The sequence below is a fragment of the Tinamus guttatus genome, unplaced genomic scaffold (genome assembly GCF_059628265.1).
Source record: "Tinamus guttatus ecotype Peru unplaced genomic scaffold, ASM5962826v1 Tinamus_guttatus_pri_ptg000464l, whole genome shotgun sequence".
NCBI lineage: Eukaryota > Metazoa > Chordata > Aves > Tinamiformes > Tinamidae > Tinamus > Tinamus guttatus.
Window position 1 is genome coordinate 136,840 of NW_028288998.1, and position 14,716 is coordinate 151,555.

General features: G+C 35.3%; 1 protein-coding gene across 3 annotated transcripts in view; it reads right to left on the reverse strand.

Annotated features, from left to right (window-relative positions):
• FBN2 (fibrillin 2) overlaps positions 1–14,716 on the reverse strand; it is a 152,688-nt gene that overhangs the window by 32,227 nt on the left and 105,745 nt on the right. For all 3 annotated transcript variants that reach the window (XM_088532677.1, XM_088532676.1, XM_088532675.1), the window contains 10 exons: positions 13,879–14,004; positions 13,097–13,219; positions 12,149–12,271; positions 11,007–11,132; positions 8,080–8,202; positions 7,568–7,690; positions 3,094–3,255; positions 2,046–2,114; positions 1,310–1,435; positions 15–140 (listed from right to left, as the gene is read on the reverse strand). In XM_088532677.1, the coding sequence (XP_088388803.1) occupies positions 15–140; positions 1,310–1,435; positions 2,046–2,114; positions 3,094–3,255; positions 7,568–7,690; positions 8,080–8,202; positions 11,007–11,132; positions 12,149–12,271; positions 13,097–13,219; positions 13,879–14,004 (1,227 nt within the window). The remainder of the gene's footprint in view (positions 1–14; positions 141–1,309; positions 1,436–2,045; positions 2,115–3,093; positions 3,256–7,567; positions 7,691–8,079; positions 8,203–11,006; positions 11,133–12,148; positions 12,272–13,096; positions 13,220–13,878; positions 14,005–14,716) is intronic.

The following is a 14,716-nucleotide window of genomic DNA, read 5'->3' on the forward strand; positions in this document are numbered from 1 at the left end:
AACATGTTGCATACCCATGCAGTTATGTCCTCCGTTCACTTGCATGTATTCAGGTGGACAAATGCAGGTGTAGTTCCCCAAGGTATTGTAGCAGGTCCCAGGACCGCAGACTCCAGGATGTACAACACACTCATCAATATCTGTAGACCAAGCCAAAGTACTATGGTTAACAAAATGACAGGAGGAGCAAACCCTGGTAAATATTTCTGGGAAGTATACCTACATTAAAATACCTTGAGACAAGTTTCAACTAAAGGATAGTTTGGAATTCAGCTAAATTCAGCTAAATAGCAAGTAGCTATCCTAATAACTACTGCTTAGCGCTAACAGGCCAAACTGAGCCCATCCTGTGCAAGAAAACACCCTAATGCTGAAGGTAGTAGTGAACCTGGAATCCTATTAGCTCCAGAGGAGATGCAACTCCTAACGTTTCAGTAGGGTGCTACATTTCTGTAGGAATGTACTGTCACTTTTCAGTTCTGCTAAGGTCTTCTCTTCACTGTGAGAACAGCTGCTCTTTCTTCTAAAATTCCCTGTAAAATTCCTTTCCATTTCCCATTTGGGAAGCAAAATATATTTATGTTTTAAATATACCACATAGAAATACGAAAGCTGAGAATCTATATAACCTCAGTGCTCTAGTCCTGTTCTTTCTTTTTGCAGTTGTTTTGAATGTAATCCTTTCTTCCCCACATTTATAAATAATTTAACTGCAATCCTGCAAACTTATTTTTTGTCTGTTTTTATCACCAAAGTTTAGCAAAGCCACAGAATTCACTTATTCTGTTTTGAAAGATGTGTTTCTTTCTGTCAAATGAATTACGAATGGCAAGCTGATTTATAAATAAAACAGCTTATTTGATAATTCCATTTTTGGTGCCTAGCATTCATGACAATTCTCAAAGAGAATTGGAAGACACAAAGCACACACACTACACACACTATTAACTTCACACCACACTACTGCTACTCTAAACTGCCATGGAGAGAACAGCTTCCCTCTTTACAAGGGCAGAAACTTCATGAAGCTAGCAGTCAAACTTAGATGTCGGAAAGAGAACCAAGAAATCATAAATATTACCCTACCTTAAACATACCTATCTGAGACCTAGTATATAAAAATAAATACTGGCAGGTAAAAAAGTTAGTATTTTAAGGTTACCTAAATCATATTGCTAATACTAAAGACCAATGTTTCTATATAAGATAACATATCCACTTTATGGATATATGGCCAGAAAAGAACCTTTATTTTTCAGTTCAGAACATTCTGCACTGTGTTAGAGAAGAAAAATTTAAGGAACACAACCTTCACAGATTCTTGTCTCTTCACTAAGGTAGTATCCTTTTGGACATTCACACTGGAAGCTGCCAAAAGTATTGATGCAATTTCCACCTTGGCAGAGACCTGGCAACTCCTGGCATTCATCAATGTCTGAAAAACAGAGAAAAGCCTTATTTTCATTCCAGAATGAAGAGAAACAAGAGACTTTAAGTACTCCCCTGAAATTTTACCAACTAGCATCTTCTGGCACATGGATTGTTTTGCCTCTAAATAGCAGTTCATGAAAGCATGGATGAGATGTTCTTCTGTAGTGTTCAGCTTTACTGGAGCACATTTTGGCATGAAGGCGTTCAGCTACCATTACTGATCACAGAAATCTGGCATCTAATTTCTCATTCCTGCATGATCATTGGAACCAGAATTTCTTTGTCCAATGAATAGTTCCTGAAGCTTAAACCTTCCACTGATAACCTATAATTTTCATAAATGACTTATTCTTCAGGGGACAATTTCAAAGATCCGTTCAAGGAAGGAGGCACACAAAAGGTATGTGGCAGCGTATTCTCCAGCTGACACAATGCTGGACTTTTTCAAGGTTCTTTTACAATACTCCTTTTCATCATGACATTTAATGAGCATTAATACAAGGGTTTTGCTTTGCTGTAAATGTAACAATTGCATAATTTAGTTTCTTTGTATAGCTTTCAAAGATGGTACTGTGTTTATGCCCAACCATATTAGTCATTTAGGATGAACTCACCTTCTAAAATAATAGTGATTGGATTTGGTCTGAATCCTTCCCCTCCTGGACAAAGAGTATTATATTCCGCTGAAGTAAAATGTAATAAAAGAGAGAATATTTCTTATGAGAAGAATAAAACGGTAATAATAGGAACACAGTTTCAGAAATTAAAGTCTCACTTGTGTTTTTAATGTTTCTTTTTCCAAACACTCATTAACTTGATACTCTTATTAGCCTATCCACAGTGCATAAAGCAAATGCATTAGTCTCTGCAGAAAATAAAGGTAAGATTGAAAGTCCTGCTTAAAAGAGTATCATAACTGGGAAAACATAGCTTTCCACATAACGTGCCTGTATAATGGCGTTTATATATCCTCCACTTTGAGTTTTGACTAGCCTTTTAATATAACATTTCTTTCTGCAATATGAGTGCTAAAATTGAAAGCATACTATTGTGATGTTATTAGACATAACATACCATTTCTTTTGCCTCATTCATTTAAAGAACTTTAAATGTCTACAGAGGTTTACATGGTAAATATCCTGGATAACATTTCTGAAAATACTTCAGAGTGATTTAGAAATACTTATCCCAAAGATTTATCTCTCCTTTGTGAACTACTGCAGTTTTTCAGATTAAAGGTACATCTCCCGTTCTAAGCACTATTAATTTATTTCCCTACCAACAAATACAAATTCCTAAGAGACATGTGTACTCTACTCAGACTCCTAAAGCACATTAGCAACTAAAGAAAAGTGAAACCAAGTAAAATAAAATGATGCACCCGACGTCACCCACGGCGTCGGGGTCTCGTCAAGTGGGAAGCTCCTTCTAAATTTCCCACTGGTTTCAATAGCATGAGAGTAGGCTCCAGGTCAGACATGAAAGACTAAACTCCAAAGCCTCTGCATCCTCCTGCTACAGCTGTGCCAGGACACAATCTTGTGAAGTAACTCATCAGTTCCTTTGATGATAAATTTATAGTAATACAATCAAAGATTTCATACACGTCTTCGTTTCATTTTCATATGAGGGAGGAAAAAAAAAAAAGGAAGATTTCCTTACTGCTGTTTAGAGGGGGACAAGTCTCACAAGGGTTTCCCCATGCCTTTCCCAAAGAGCAGCAGCATGAGGAACGACTGACTCCCACTCCAATTTCTGTATTGCAAGACAGACTCCCATCACCTCGTGGACCATACTTCAGGTAGCAGTTGCCAACACGATTATCTACATATACAAAACATAAGATTACACAGCTGTACTCAATGGTCTGCACAAAGCAACATCAGGCACTCATTTTTAACTTCCACTTTTAAAAGCAGGTGACCAAGATTACACCATTATTTTAAAGTCATTGGCAAGCTGAAAATGCTCACATACGCTAACAGTTATTGATCCCGAGAGATGTCAGGGTAAACCAATAGCCTCAGTCTCTGAAACAGCTAGAGAAGTTTAAAATGGTTTGAGGAATCACACTATACTATAATGCAGCATTTCACCCTTCACATTTTTTTAATCTACAAAAGATCAGAAATCTTGTTGTAATTATCTGTTAGTATTTCATATTTTGTTTTGACTAGGCCTTTGGGAATTTAAAACTAATTTTTTATTGAATAATAGCATGAAATCCCATCTATCAAGCAACTGGAAGAGTTCTTCCACTTCAAAGAAATTCTCCCTGAATTATGAATATTGAAATTAATGATCTATATGATTGAAATGTGCAGTAGCTTTGAGGAAAAAATTGTTTCTTAGTTTTCTCAAACTGCAACTTAGCCATTCAGACAATTGCTGGCAGTGGTATAATGAGCAGGGAAGAACTTCACTTAGCGAAGTAAAGCTAAGAGTTTTCTGCTACATTGATTATTCATTATTTAAAAATGGAAAACAGCTAGCAGTGAGTTGTAAATGCAAGGATGGAGATGATAAATAGTCAATTGTTATTAGTATTCCAGTCAAATAAGAGAAATACTTATTTCCTCAATATTAACTCCATAATTTTAAAGAGCATGCCTATGAAATAACTTGCTATTGAAGGATGCTTCTGAAGAAGAGCAGAAACTCACTCCAGAAGATTAATTAATTGTCTAAAAGCCGAAGTATCTTTCTGCATATTCTGTTCAAAACAATTTCTGTTAAGAGGATCATGAGAAAACTTATAAATGATTTTTGAATGATTTCCCAAATGTATATTTTACCAAGAGATACCACATTTTAAACTTATAGCCTGCAGCAAGGAACAGAAAGTACAGCTTTAGAATTTTGCACAGAATGAGATGCACGGAGTATGATAAATGTGGGCATTTCATCCTTTGGAAATAATATAATATGTTATAATATGGCCTTCTAAATTATGCTGAGTGTCTGTGATGTATCTGTACCTATATCATCTATATCTATATAAAATCTTAAAGAAAACTGTATTGCTAGGAATTGGTTGTTCTCAAGGCCTACTGTTTCAGCTTGGCTAGTTAAGCAAGTATGGCATTAATCTTTGCACAGAATTTTTGTTTTAAGCACTCTTAAAATCAGTCAATAAGTGATCTCTTCAAACTTCCCAAATAATTTAAGTATATTCAAATTTAAGGACCAGTAGACAAGTTTGGTTGAATGGTAGTACTTACTACACAGAGGTTCTTTGCGCTAGATATTTTACAACAAATCTCAAGAGAAATAGCCACTGTGGTAGATTGAAACCATTTGATTCAGAACTGAGTGACAACAGCATAAATACCTATTTTGTACCTCTGAGCCTCTGATAGAAAAGAAAAAAGCTTCAAGCAAGATAGTTTAAACTTCCTAGAGGCAAGATTTGTTGTTACAAGAAGGTAACACAAACTGCCTTTTCTTAACAGCTCCACCCCTTGTTTTTCTCACTTGGACTGCAGAGGGGACAATCCTAACATGGTCACTCTGCAAATACCTACTTCTCTTGCTCCTCGCTCCATTTGACACAAAGGCACAAGACATATACCTTTTTAAGAGAAGGCAGCAAGATATTTGTCTTCATTTTCCTTAAGAAAAGTGAAAAACAATGACCACTTTGGAAGACGGCTCCATCCTAAGACCTCAGGCCCATTAAAAGCAATAGGAAATTATAGTCACTGGAAAGTAAGGCAAAGCATGAAATTCTCTAGCGGAATACTGATATTGAGTCTGTCATGGGTTTTAGGTTTCAGTTTGCTCTTTGCATGAAGTGTCTTGACAAGGCACTATGTCTTTCTTTGCCAAGGACAATATTTCTGTTACTTCTGAGAGGAACTGGAATTTAAATCTCTTCCACTTGTTTGCTCAAGCATGCAAGAGATAGTGCTATTGAAGAGAAGCAGAAGCTGCTGTCCTCCGAGAAGTTTCTGGAACATTTTTTCAGCGCAGTTTGTGCATTCCAGAAGCAAGAAACTACTTTCTGTTGATGAGATCTACTAACCTCTATGTTTTATTTTCCAAGTGACTACAGGTGTACAGGGAAAACTGTGTAAAGTTCCACCATCTTCCTTGTGTTCACAGGCATAGAAATGACGTCCACCAACACTACATTTACACAGCATCGCTGTAGCCATCTCTAAGCATACATCTACATTAACAATACAGCAGGAGGGAGGAACAGTTGGTGGTATGAGTTTGCTTTTGAGCAGATTGGATTTGCTTGGAGTTGAGTTACACACTCCATGCACAAGTGGTGAGCGCAGAGACTGTGGCTTTCTGCTGGAAGCAAGTCTGAATTTGTGCTGTGGTGCTCCACCTCCAGCCCCACACTTGGCACTCCACCTGTCAGCATTTTGGAACAACAAACAGCACGAATTTCATTGACAGTAAAGATGCAATTTGGACATGCAGTTCTGAGACTGAAATGCAAAGTGCCTCTTTGGACTGTGTAAGTTAGTACACTTGGCACCAAACCATGTCTCCTTTACAATAAAAATTAACAGAGCTGCATTGGAATGGCATTGGCCTCAGCATGCCCATTCCCCATACTGTTTCTCTCTAGTGCTAGTTTAAAAAAAAATCTTGTAGAGTAGACAGAGTTCTTAAAATATCTCTGGGCAGAAATGCAGAATGGTCAAAGAAGTTTTGACCTTTCATGTTAAAGGTCAAATACTACTCCTTATAGTTTGAATCTTATTGGGCACTTTTTTTTTTCTTCAGAAAGGGAGATAACTGCCATTTGGGAGAGCTGCTAGGTTCCCCTCCACTGTGGAGTGCTTCCTAGAGAGAAAACAAGACTTCTGCCCAATATGTTTTGGGGACAGTAGGTCCCAAAGTGGAGTTCCAACTTGAATTCTTGTTCAGCAAAACAGAAGTCAACATAAGCTTCTTTCAAGCCAACATAAGCTCATGTTTCAGGACTTGCACAACTGAGCAGACAAAGCATCTGGTAGGAAAGAATCAGGATTTGTGCATTGCATGCTACAGAAGATCTGATCCCAAGAGCTGGATTTCAGGGCTCCAACTGAATCTTCAGCTGAGGCAAACCTTAATGCTTAAATCGGACTGCAGCCATAGGACAAAGTTATTACTCATTTTCAAAAGACACTATGGAGATGGAAACAGATTTCCAGCTCAGAGGGATTAGTTTGCATAATTTCTTCTTTAAAAATGTCATCTTAAATTTTTAGAAGAAACTAGTCAAGACTGGGGACATCTGAAAGTCTCAAATAGGACCTGCTTCTAACATCCAAAGAAGCAACAGAGAACAGACAAAGAACAGAGAACAGACAAAGAAAATAGAGAAATTAAAAAAGAAAGAGTAGTAAAATCTACTCTGATTTTTTCACAAATATTTGCTTAGAATATATTTATTTGCCATCACCTTATACTAATACTGTAAACATTTAGAAAATGGATGAAGATCTAGGTACAAACATAGCAGAGCCTAAGCCTTCCAAGACAACAAAACAAAAAGGCTTTTCTCCAAGTAAAGTTACAGACAAAGAAGTCACAGTTGCAAAGCATTGGAGCTGAGTCACAGTCTCTCTTCTCAACTCTCCCTTTGCTAAAACAGACTAGCAATGTCACATGACAGTCCTTCTATCTCAAGTGGCAAGGGTAAAAAAATAATAAAAATTCACTACAAGCCTGCATAAGCCAGAGGGAATTACATAAATTACAGCGAACTGCATCTTTCGCAACTTGCTTCCAGCCAAACAGCTGCCACAAGCAGTTTTAATTCAAGTTTAGATTCAAACATGGACCATGTATCTCAGAAAAGGCATAAATCAGCCCCAGGACAAGTCTTGGATTTAAAAATGCTATTATTAAAATGAGAATTACTGACTGTCCGGAGAAGGGAACCAGTAACACTATAATATGTTTGAGCAAATAAAAGAAAGATGTATTTTAAAGAGATTAGAAATTCCATTAAGCAGTTTTAACTAAATCCATCTCTCGAAGACTATATGCAGCATGTGAAAATATAGTTCTTGGATGTGACTATCCTCATTTGCATCTATACAGTCTCTTTGGCTGTTCAACACATCTTGTATCCAACAGATTTCTTCGTGTGATTTCTACAGTAATACTTCAGGTCGCTTTCACTTACCCACACAACCCACTCCAGTGGGATTCAGGTGGAAGTCTGGAGGGCAATTACATTCGTATCTCCCAGGGGTATTTACACAGAGACCATTAACGCAGTTAATGGGATCAGCACATTCATCAATATCTAAAATAGGAAGGTGACATTCATAAATCTGTTCACTGGGAAGGAAAGAGGTATCATTTTACTTTTTAGGACCAAGTGTGCAAGAAAATTTCAAATATAAGCTATGTCTAGTTGAAATTGAAAGAAATAGCCGCTACCCACTTATCGGACATTTAGGAATAACATTTCTACAGCTGCATATGTAAAAAAAAAGGTTTTTTTTTTTATTCCATTCTTTTCTTTTTGCCTACCATTAAATCATAAACATTGCTTTTTTAGTGAATAAAGAATACCCAGTATAAGTTGTTGTAAGAGAACAAAATGCACATTTTGTAAACTCATTTTTCAATTGATTTGGTACAATTAAAAATACCTTAGTCTTGCCATATTTCTGAATAAAAGAAAAATACCTGTACAGTTTCCCCCAGTTCTGTCTAGTTCATAGCCATCATCGCAGATACAATGAAACATTCCTGGTAGGTTATTGCAGGTACCAAATACACATATATTCTGAAAGGAGCATTCATCGATATCTGAAAGAATATATCACGAACAGTAAGTTGCATACTGTTACCATAACAGTATTATAGTAATGTGTTATAACTCCATCACATGTAACATCTGTGAATAATCATTAGTTTTTGTTTAGAAAGTTCTAGACAGGAGTTTGTGAGGTATTCTTAATCCTACTCATTATATATTCTTCTTTCACTTGATATAATAAACTTTACTTGACACAATAAACTTTTCATAATTTGTATTTAGGAGGAAAATTGAATTCTCAGGACTCCCTAAGTCTCCTTCAAAACGTGTATTAAGCAGAATGAAGTATAACAAAGGGATCAGTCACTTGCTAGCTCTGTTTTCAAGGCTTATTAGCAAAGGCATGAAGTATTTTCAAAATATTATTCCCAAGGAGAAGTATATTTAAAAGAAAGATATGGAATAGGTGTCTTCAGTTACTTGTAGCTCCTTGGAAAGGGAATGTAAATGAAGGGAACAGAGGGAATAAGAATTACCTGTGATTTTTATCAAGCCTACATTAAAATAATTTCAATACAGGATGTTTAAACTAAAAAAATCAGTGCTTCATTTACAAACATGTTTTGTGATTTCACAGCACTGGATGCTATGCACAAAGTATCCCAGGAGCAAAACACAATGGTGCAACACTAGTATGTAGTTTTGTATCATTGGGCTAAAATGCATGTAAAGGACAGGCTGTATGCTTTTGAAAACTCAAGATGAAATAAAATTGAAAGATACTGACTGAATCAAAATAATATTAGAAATATAATGGCCTTCTCAACCATAGTGCTAGGAGGGGAGCTAAGTGGAACAGAGCAAAAAATCATGTGTTCAGAGTTGAACTATAAATGACTTGAAGGTAAGTAACTTAAAGAGGAAGAAAGCCTGGAGGTACTGTCTGACTGCAAGATCTACAAGTTGCCAAAATAGAGCAGCTGTGCACTAAGACTAATGCAATTCTAGCATGCAACCATGAGTTATTTTTAGAAGAGACAGGAAAGAACTAATGTTTTACAGAAGCACAGATAAAACCTCATTTGCAATACTGTGTGCAGTTCTCTGTTAAAGAATGATGAACTAGCAAGTGGAATAGGTGTAAAAAAGGGATATGAAAATGAGAAAGTAAGTATCTATTGTGAGCTTAGCTTGCTTGCTCTAACGAAAGCCTGTGAAGTGATATAATGCATCTGTATAGAAACATTACAAAATGAGTAGCTCTCAAGAGGAATAAAATAATTATTTGAGTAAAGGGAAAATTAAATTTAAGATAAGGACCTAAAATCTAATGGTCCTGAGTAAATTTAAAGTGAAATTAGAGGAAGGTACATAAATACCTGTGGAGTGCAGCCGTGAAATGATCTCCAGGTCCATAAATTGTATTAAGATGACCGATACAAATTTATGGAAAGGACTGTATTGTTGGGAAGCTAGTGTATTGAAATTCCAAGGACATTTCAAAAGAAACTCAATAGCTTACTATATCATATTTATTGTATCAAATCAAAGCACTGGATTTTATTATTTCATATCAGAAATCAGACCAAGAGACAACTCCAAAAGGAAAAATTGCTATATTCTCTTGTCTTTTTTAAAAATATATTGGGCACTCAAATTTTCTAGCTTTCCTACAACATAATTTAATCTACAGAATGCTTTCAGATTCCTGTTGAAATCACAGCAATACACTAACTTTTTTTCCAAATACTCCAATACATTTTTTCAGAGTAGCATTTGGACCAACTGAAAAGCTGGTGCTGATTCACTGCTGTCACAAGAATTAGAACTTTTTGATTTTTAAAATACTGATCCATATTTGGAGGAATTTTTATTTATTAGTATGACTATAAAATGGCTGAATGAGCTGAACTGAGAAATTCACTATGTCAGGCAACAATACTTGGTAACTGTAACAGATCTGACCACAAGACTTGCACAGATCATTTTTTCAGAAGCTTCTGCAATTCTGCTACTCTTAGAAAGCTGATTCGTGAATATAGACATACATGTTTATTTGAACATGCCAAGTTATGAAACAAAGTTTAGAGAGATATTTAGTTATGAAACACAGTTTAGAGAGATATTTTTGGAATCTATTTTTAATGTCTCATAAAGCATTAAAATTTCCTAAGAGTTTTCTATCATTAAAGAGGAAATAAATTAAAAAACTTTGCAGCATCAGCTGAAAAGGACTTGGCATAAAATGCAATCTTATCTTAAACAACAATATCAAAAAACAGATCCAGCAAGAACAATATTGAGAAAAAGTTGAATTGGACTGGAGAGCATCATTCCCTCTCTGCTTCAGATGATTCTGTACAATATTGACAGAGAAAGAAGATAAAAAACCTGAAGTACACTTTCTAAGGAGCTTTACAAACTTATTAAATACACTAGTAATTTGCCAACTTCCAATCTCCTGAAAACATTTATTTAAAAATGAGGTTACTTGATGCATTTTATACTTCCTATGCAAACACATTAAATAAAATAGTGATGAGGGCAGAATTTTCGGCAAACTCTTCACTAGCGACAAAAATAAGAGAAATAGTTAAAGAAACAAAATTACTAATGTAAACCTCTACTCTTAGATTTTTGGACCAAGGCCAGGAAAACTTCATAAAGAGATGAAAGCTACCTTCAAAATAATTCATACTGCAACATAATCCTTGCTTGAAGAAATTACTTTTATATGTGAAGCATGTGCTGAGTATTCTGCTTCCAGGTTGACGTCCTTCCAACACTTTTTGTGGTTTCCTTTAAGGCAGCCAATCCAAACTCAGAAAACGGTCTAGAAGTACTGGTGACTTACCTTGGCAAGACTTGCTGTCCAAAGCTGGAGTGAATCCCATCTCACACTCACAGCGGTATGCACCAGGGACATTCAAACACTGTCCATTCTCACATAGATTAACATTTTCTGCACACTCATCAACATCTATGAAAGAGAGAATTTTTTTCAACACTTCATATTTTCCTATCAAAATATTATTATTTTATCCTGCCATTCAAATCAACACTACTGTTAAGTATGTTGACTGATGATGATGTATATATTGATGTATGATTATGTAAGTATTGTTGATAGAAAATATAATACAATATACAATACAATAAAATAGAATACAATAAATGCCATACATCTGAAGATGGAATTAATTGAAAGAATGAAAAAAAAAACATAATTCCACTTCCAAAATGACTTTTTACCCTGTTAAGATTTCTTACTTTTTCTTTCCACCAACAGATTTTAAAAAGTGTGAATCAAAGCAAGGTTTCAGATTCATGAATGTGAGTTTTAATAAATAACTCTAAATGCTTTGCTACACTGCTTTGATATAAAGCACATTCTGAAAGCATGTTTATCAAAATGAACCAGGTGTAGAAAATTATAAGATTCTCAAAACAATATTGCCTAAAATACATATAAAATTAATTTTATGTGTACAAATATAATATTATACAAATACTATTTGCCAGTTGCTAGGGCCTCTTCTAATATGCTCCAAAGAGATTTTATTTTATGATTTTCTGCAATTATTTTTTTTTGAATATAAAACGTGGCTTTAAAATAGCATGGCTTGTTTAGAGTTTTCTAAATTTTTGACAGCTATAAAAAGCAGAATGAGTAGGGAAGGAAGGCTACATTGCAGTCATCATAAATACTTGTAATTATATAATATAGACCAAATTCAACAGACCAAAAGGAATATTTAAAAAGAGTATTCAATATGTTTTCTTCATTTTATTACTCAATACTTTCCATCTTATTTGATTTATTTAAGGCAAAAGAGATGTCAGGGGCCTTCATTAGTATTTCTACAGCATATAGGAAGACTCCTCACCTTGAAAGATAGTTGCCATTGTTCTCTTGCACTTTGGAGTTAGATCTAATTTTGCTAAAGCTTTCTAACAACCATCAGTGATAAATCAGCTTTTACAGAGACTTCTTACCAGAGCACGTAAATCCATCCCCCGTGAAGCCCTCTGCGCAGGTGCAGCGGTACGACCCCGGGGTGTTCACGCACTGAGCGTTCACGCTGCACTGGTGGGTCCCGTTGGAGCATTCATCAAGATCTGCACATTGGGGTGAAGGAATGCAAATAGTAACAGAGCAGTTAATATACATCCATTACAAAGAACTGCCAAGACGAAAGGCCAAAATGCCAACATGATTTATGACTCCACAGGTGCTTTACGTTGTCATGAAAAGACCCTTGATTAATATGCAGTGATTTCCTATTAAAATTTCTTCCATTATGGGCTTGGAGAAAATATTTCCAAGACACAGATGCATTCAACTGACTCATTAGATTGAATGCTTATAACATTACTTCAATGTTATTGTCTTCTTAAAGAACTTGGAATCAAAATGAGTTTAAAACAAAACAAAACAAAAAAGGAAGAGGAAAGCCTGTCCAACATTTGGTGAGTCTTACCAATTGAAAAATCATTCACAAGCATCCACAAGCATCCATCTTAAAAAAGAGTCTCCTTTCTGCCTGTAAAGCGCAACTGTAGCTTGATCTGGTGGAAACAGCCATGCACCAGATGGCTCAGGACCACTTCTCATGCTAGCTTTTTTTCTTTTTTTTTTTAAACCAGTAAATCCATGTCCATGTTTTTGACCAGTAAATCCATTAATAAAGAGATCTTTTGAATTTACATATCCAGCTGATCCAAGAATCAATTTCTGCAGATTGTGCTAGAAACACCTTTCAGATTTTTCTCCTTGAATTTGGTCCTTTTTAATAGTAACTACCTCACATCACTTTAATAAAATAATAAAGATCATGGAGTCTTTTTTTTTCCTCTGACTCTGTTTAAAAATCTTAGGCCTGCAATGAAATCCCATAATACAGTTCTAGAAAAAGAGAAAAGCTTATTTTCTTACACACTTACCAATACATTTAACGCCATTTCCAACCCATCCCTCTCTGCAACTACATTTGAAACTCCCTGGTACATTGACACATGAGGCGTGCATGTCACAGTTGTGAGCGCCAATTTCACACTCATCCACATCTACAATCACAAAATAAAATGATTATTACAGGTCAATACTAATACATAATAACACTTAAATTATACAAATGATATTCCTCTGACATGTCACTTCCACTGCAGAGTTTTAAGCTTCTTTAAAAACGAATTAGAAGGCTGTATAAGAGTTCAAGGTTACTTTCTCTTAAAGTGAACAAAAAAAAGTTAGAATTACATTTTCCTTTTTGTTCTTTGTAAACATGCTAAAATTAGTTTGCTTTCACATAACTGCTTACTAGTGTGAAATTAAAGTTGTCTTTCAGACACATTAATATAGGATGATCTTGACTCATCTAAAATATATACAAGCACATCTTTCACCATCTTTCGTCACCTTTTTTTGTTTTTCATGCTTCTACTTTTTTTCCTTTTGTCCTATTCTTAGACTATAGGTCAATTTTTGCAGCATAAGTTGACTGATGAGTTCTTGCTGAGTTACATTAGCTTGATTATATATTAAAATATTCACAAGATATTTTTTCTTTTAATTAGGATACTAGTACTGATACTCATATTCTATATATACATATGTGTGGACAGACAACAACCTCTTATTTGTGAATGCTTGTGTATGTAGTTTACACAAAAGTCCAAGAATGTATGTGCACACTGAAAACATATATACTGGAAAAATGCTTAACCAGTGCATCCAGTGGTTCCTTTCTTGACCGAATATCCCAGCTGACAGTGACAAATGAAGGAGCCTTTAGTGTTTTCACACTCCCCAAACATGCAGATGTTGGAATTCAAATCACATTCATTCACATCTGTAAGCACACATAATTTCATTGTCAGTAATTTCATTTCATTGTTTAATTGTTAGCATTTCAAATTTAATTACTACCTTTTAACTGCACACTTAGGTTTTTTTGGAATAGCTTTACCAAGGTGGAAATATCAGAAACTTCCTGCACCCCCCTGACACATGGCAATTATTCTTTATCCTAATATGTTCCAGCCATTCCACTCTACATTCTTTTAAATAAAAGAAAAACAAGTAAGGAAGAATCTGTGGTCCAATCACCTCAGTATTTTCTAATCAGATTGAAATGTTAATTATTAGATTATGAAGTCAGTTGTTTCCTAGAAGAAACACTCTTTCTCACTGTAGAATCCAACTCTGGATTTACGTTTTTATCTTCTAAGAGAAGATAAAAGCAGTTAAAAGCAGTTGTTTTTAAAACAAGATTGTTCTGCTCTTTCTATAGCTACTAACATAGCTAATGGGGAAAATTCATTGAAACATTAGGTCTGTTCTAAGTGTTAAGCTGGCCAGGTAAACATGAAGCATGAGCCCAAACTGAAGGCAAGAGCCTAGTCTGACTTAAACTGAAGGTCTGACCTTAGCTTCAACTCTGGAGGAAAGGAGGCACAAACAGATGAGGACATCTTTGCTCAAAAATTCCTTTAACTAGTTTCTCCTGTCTAAGTGTGCGTATGCACAAATGTGAAATGAGCAATGGAAACTTCCTTTGACTA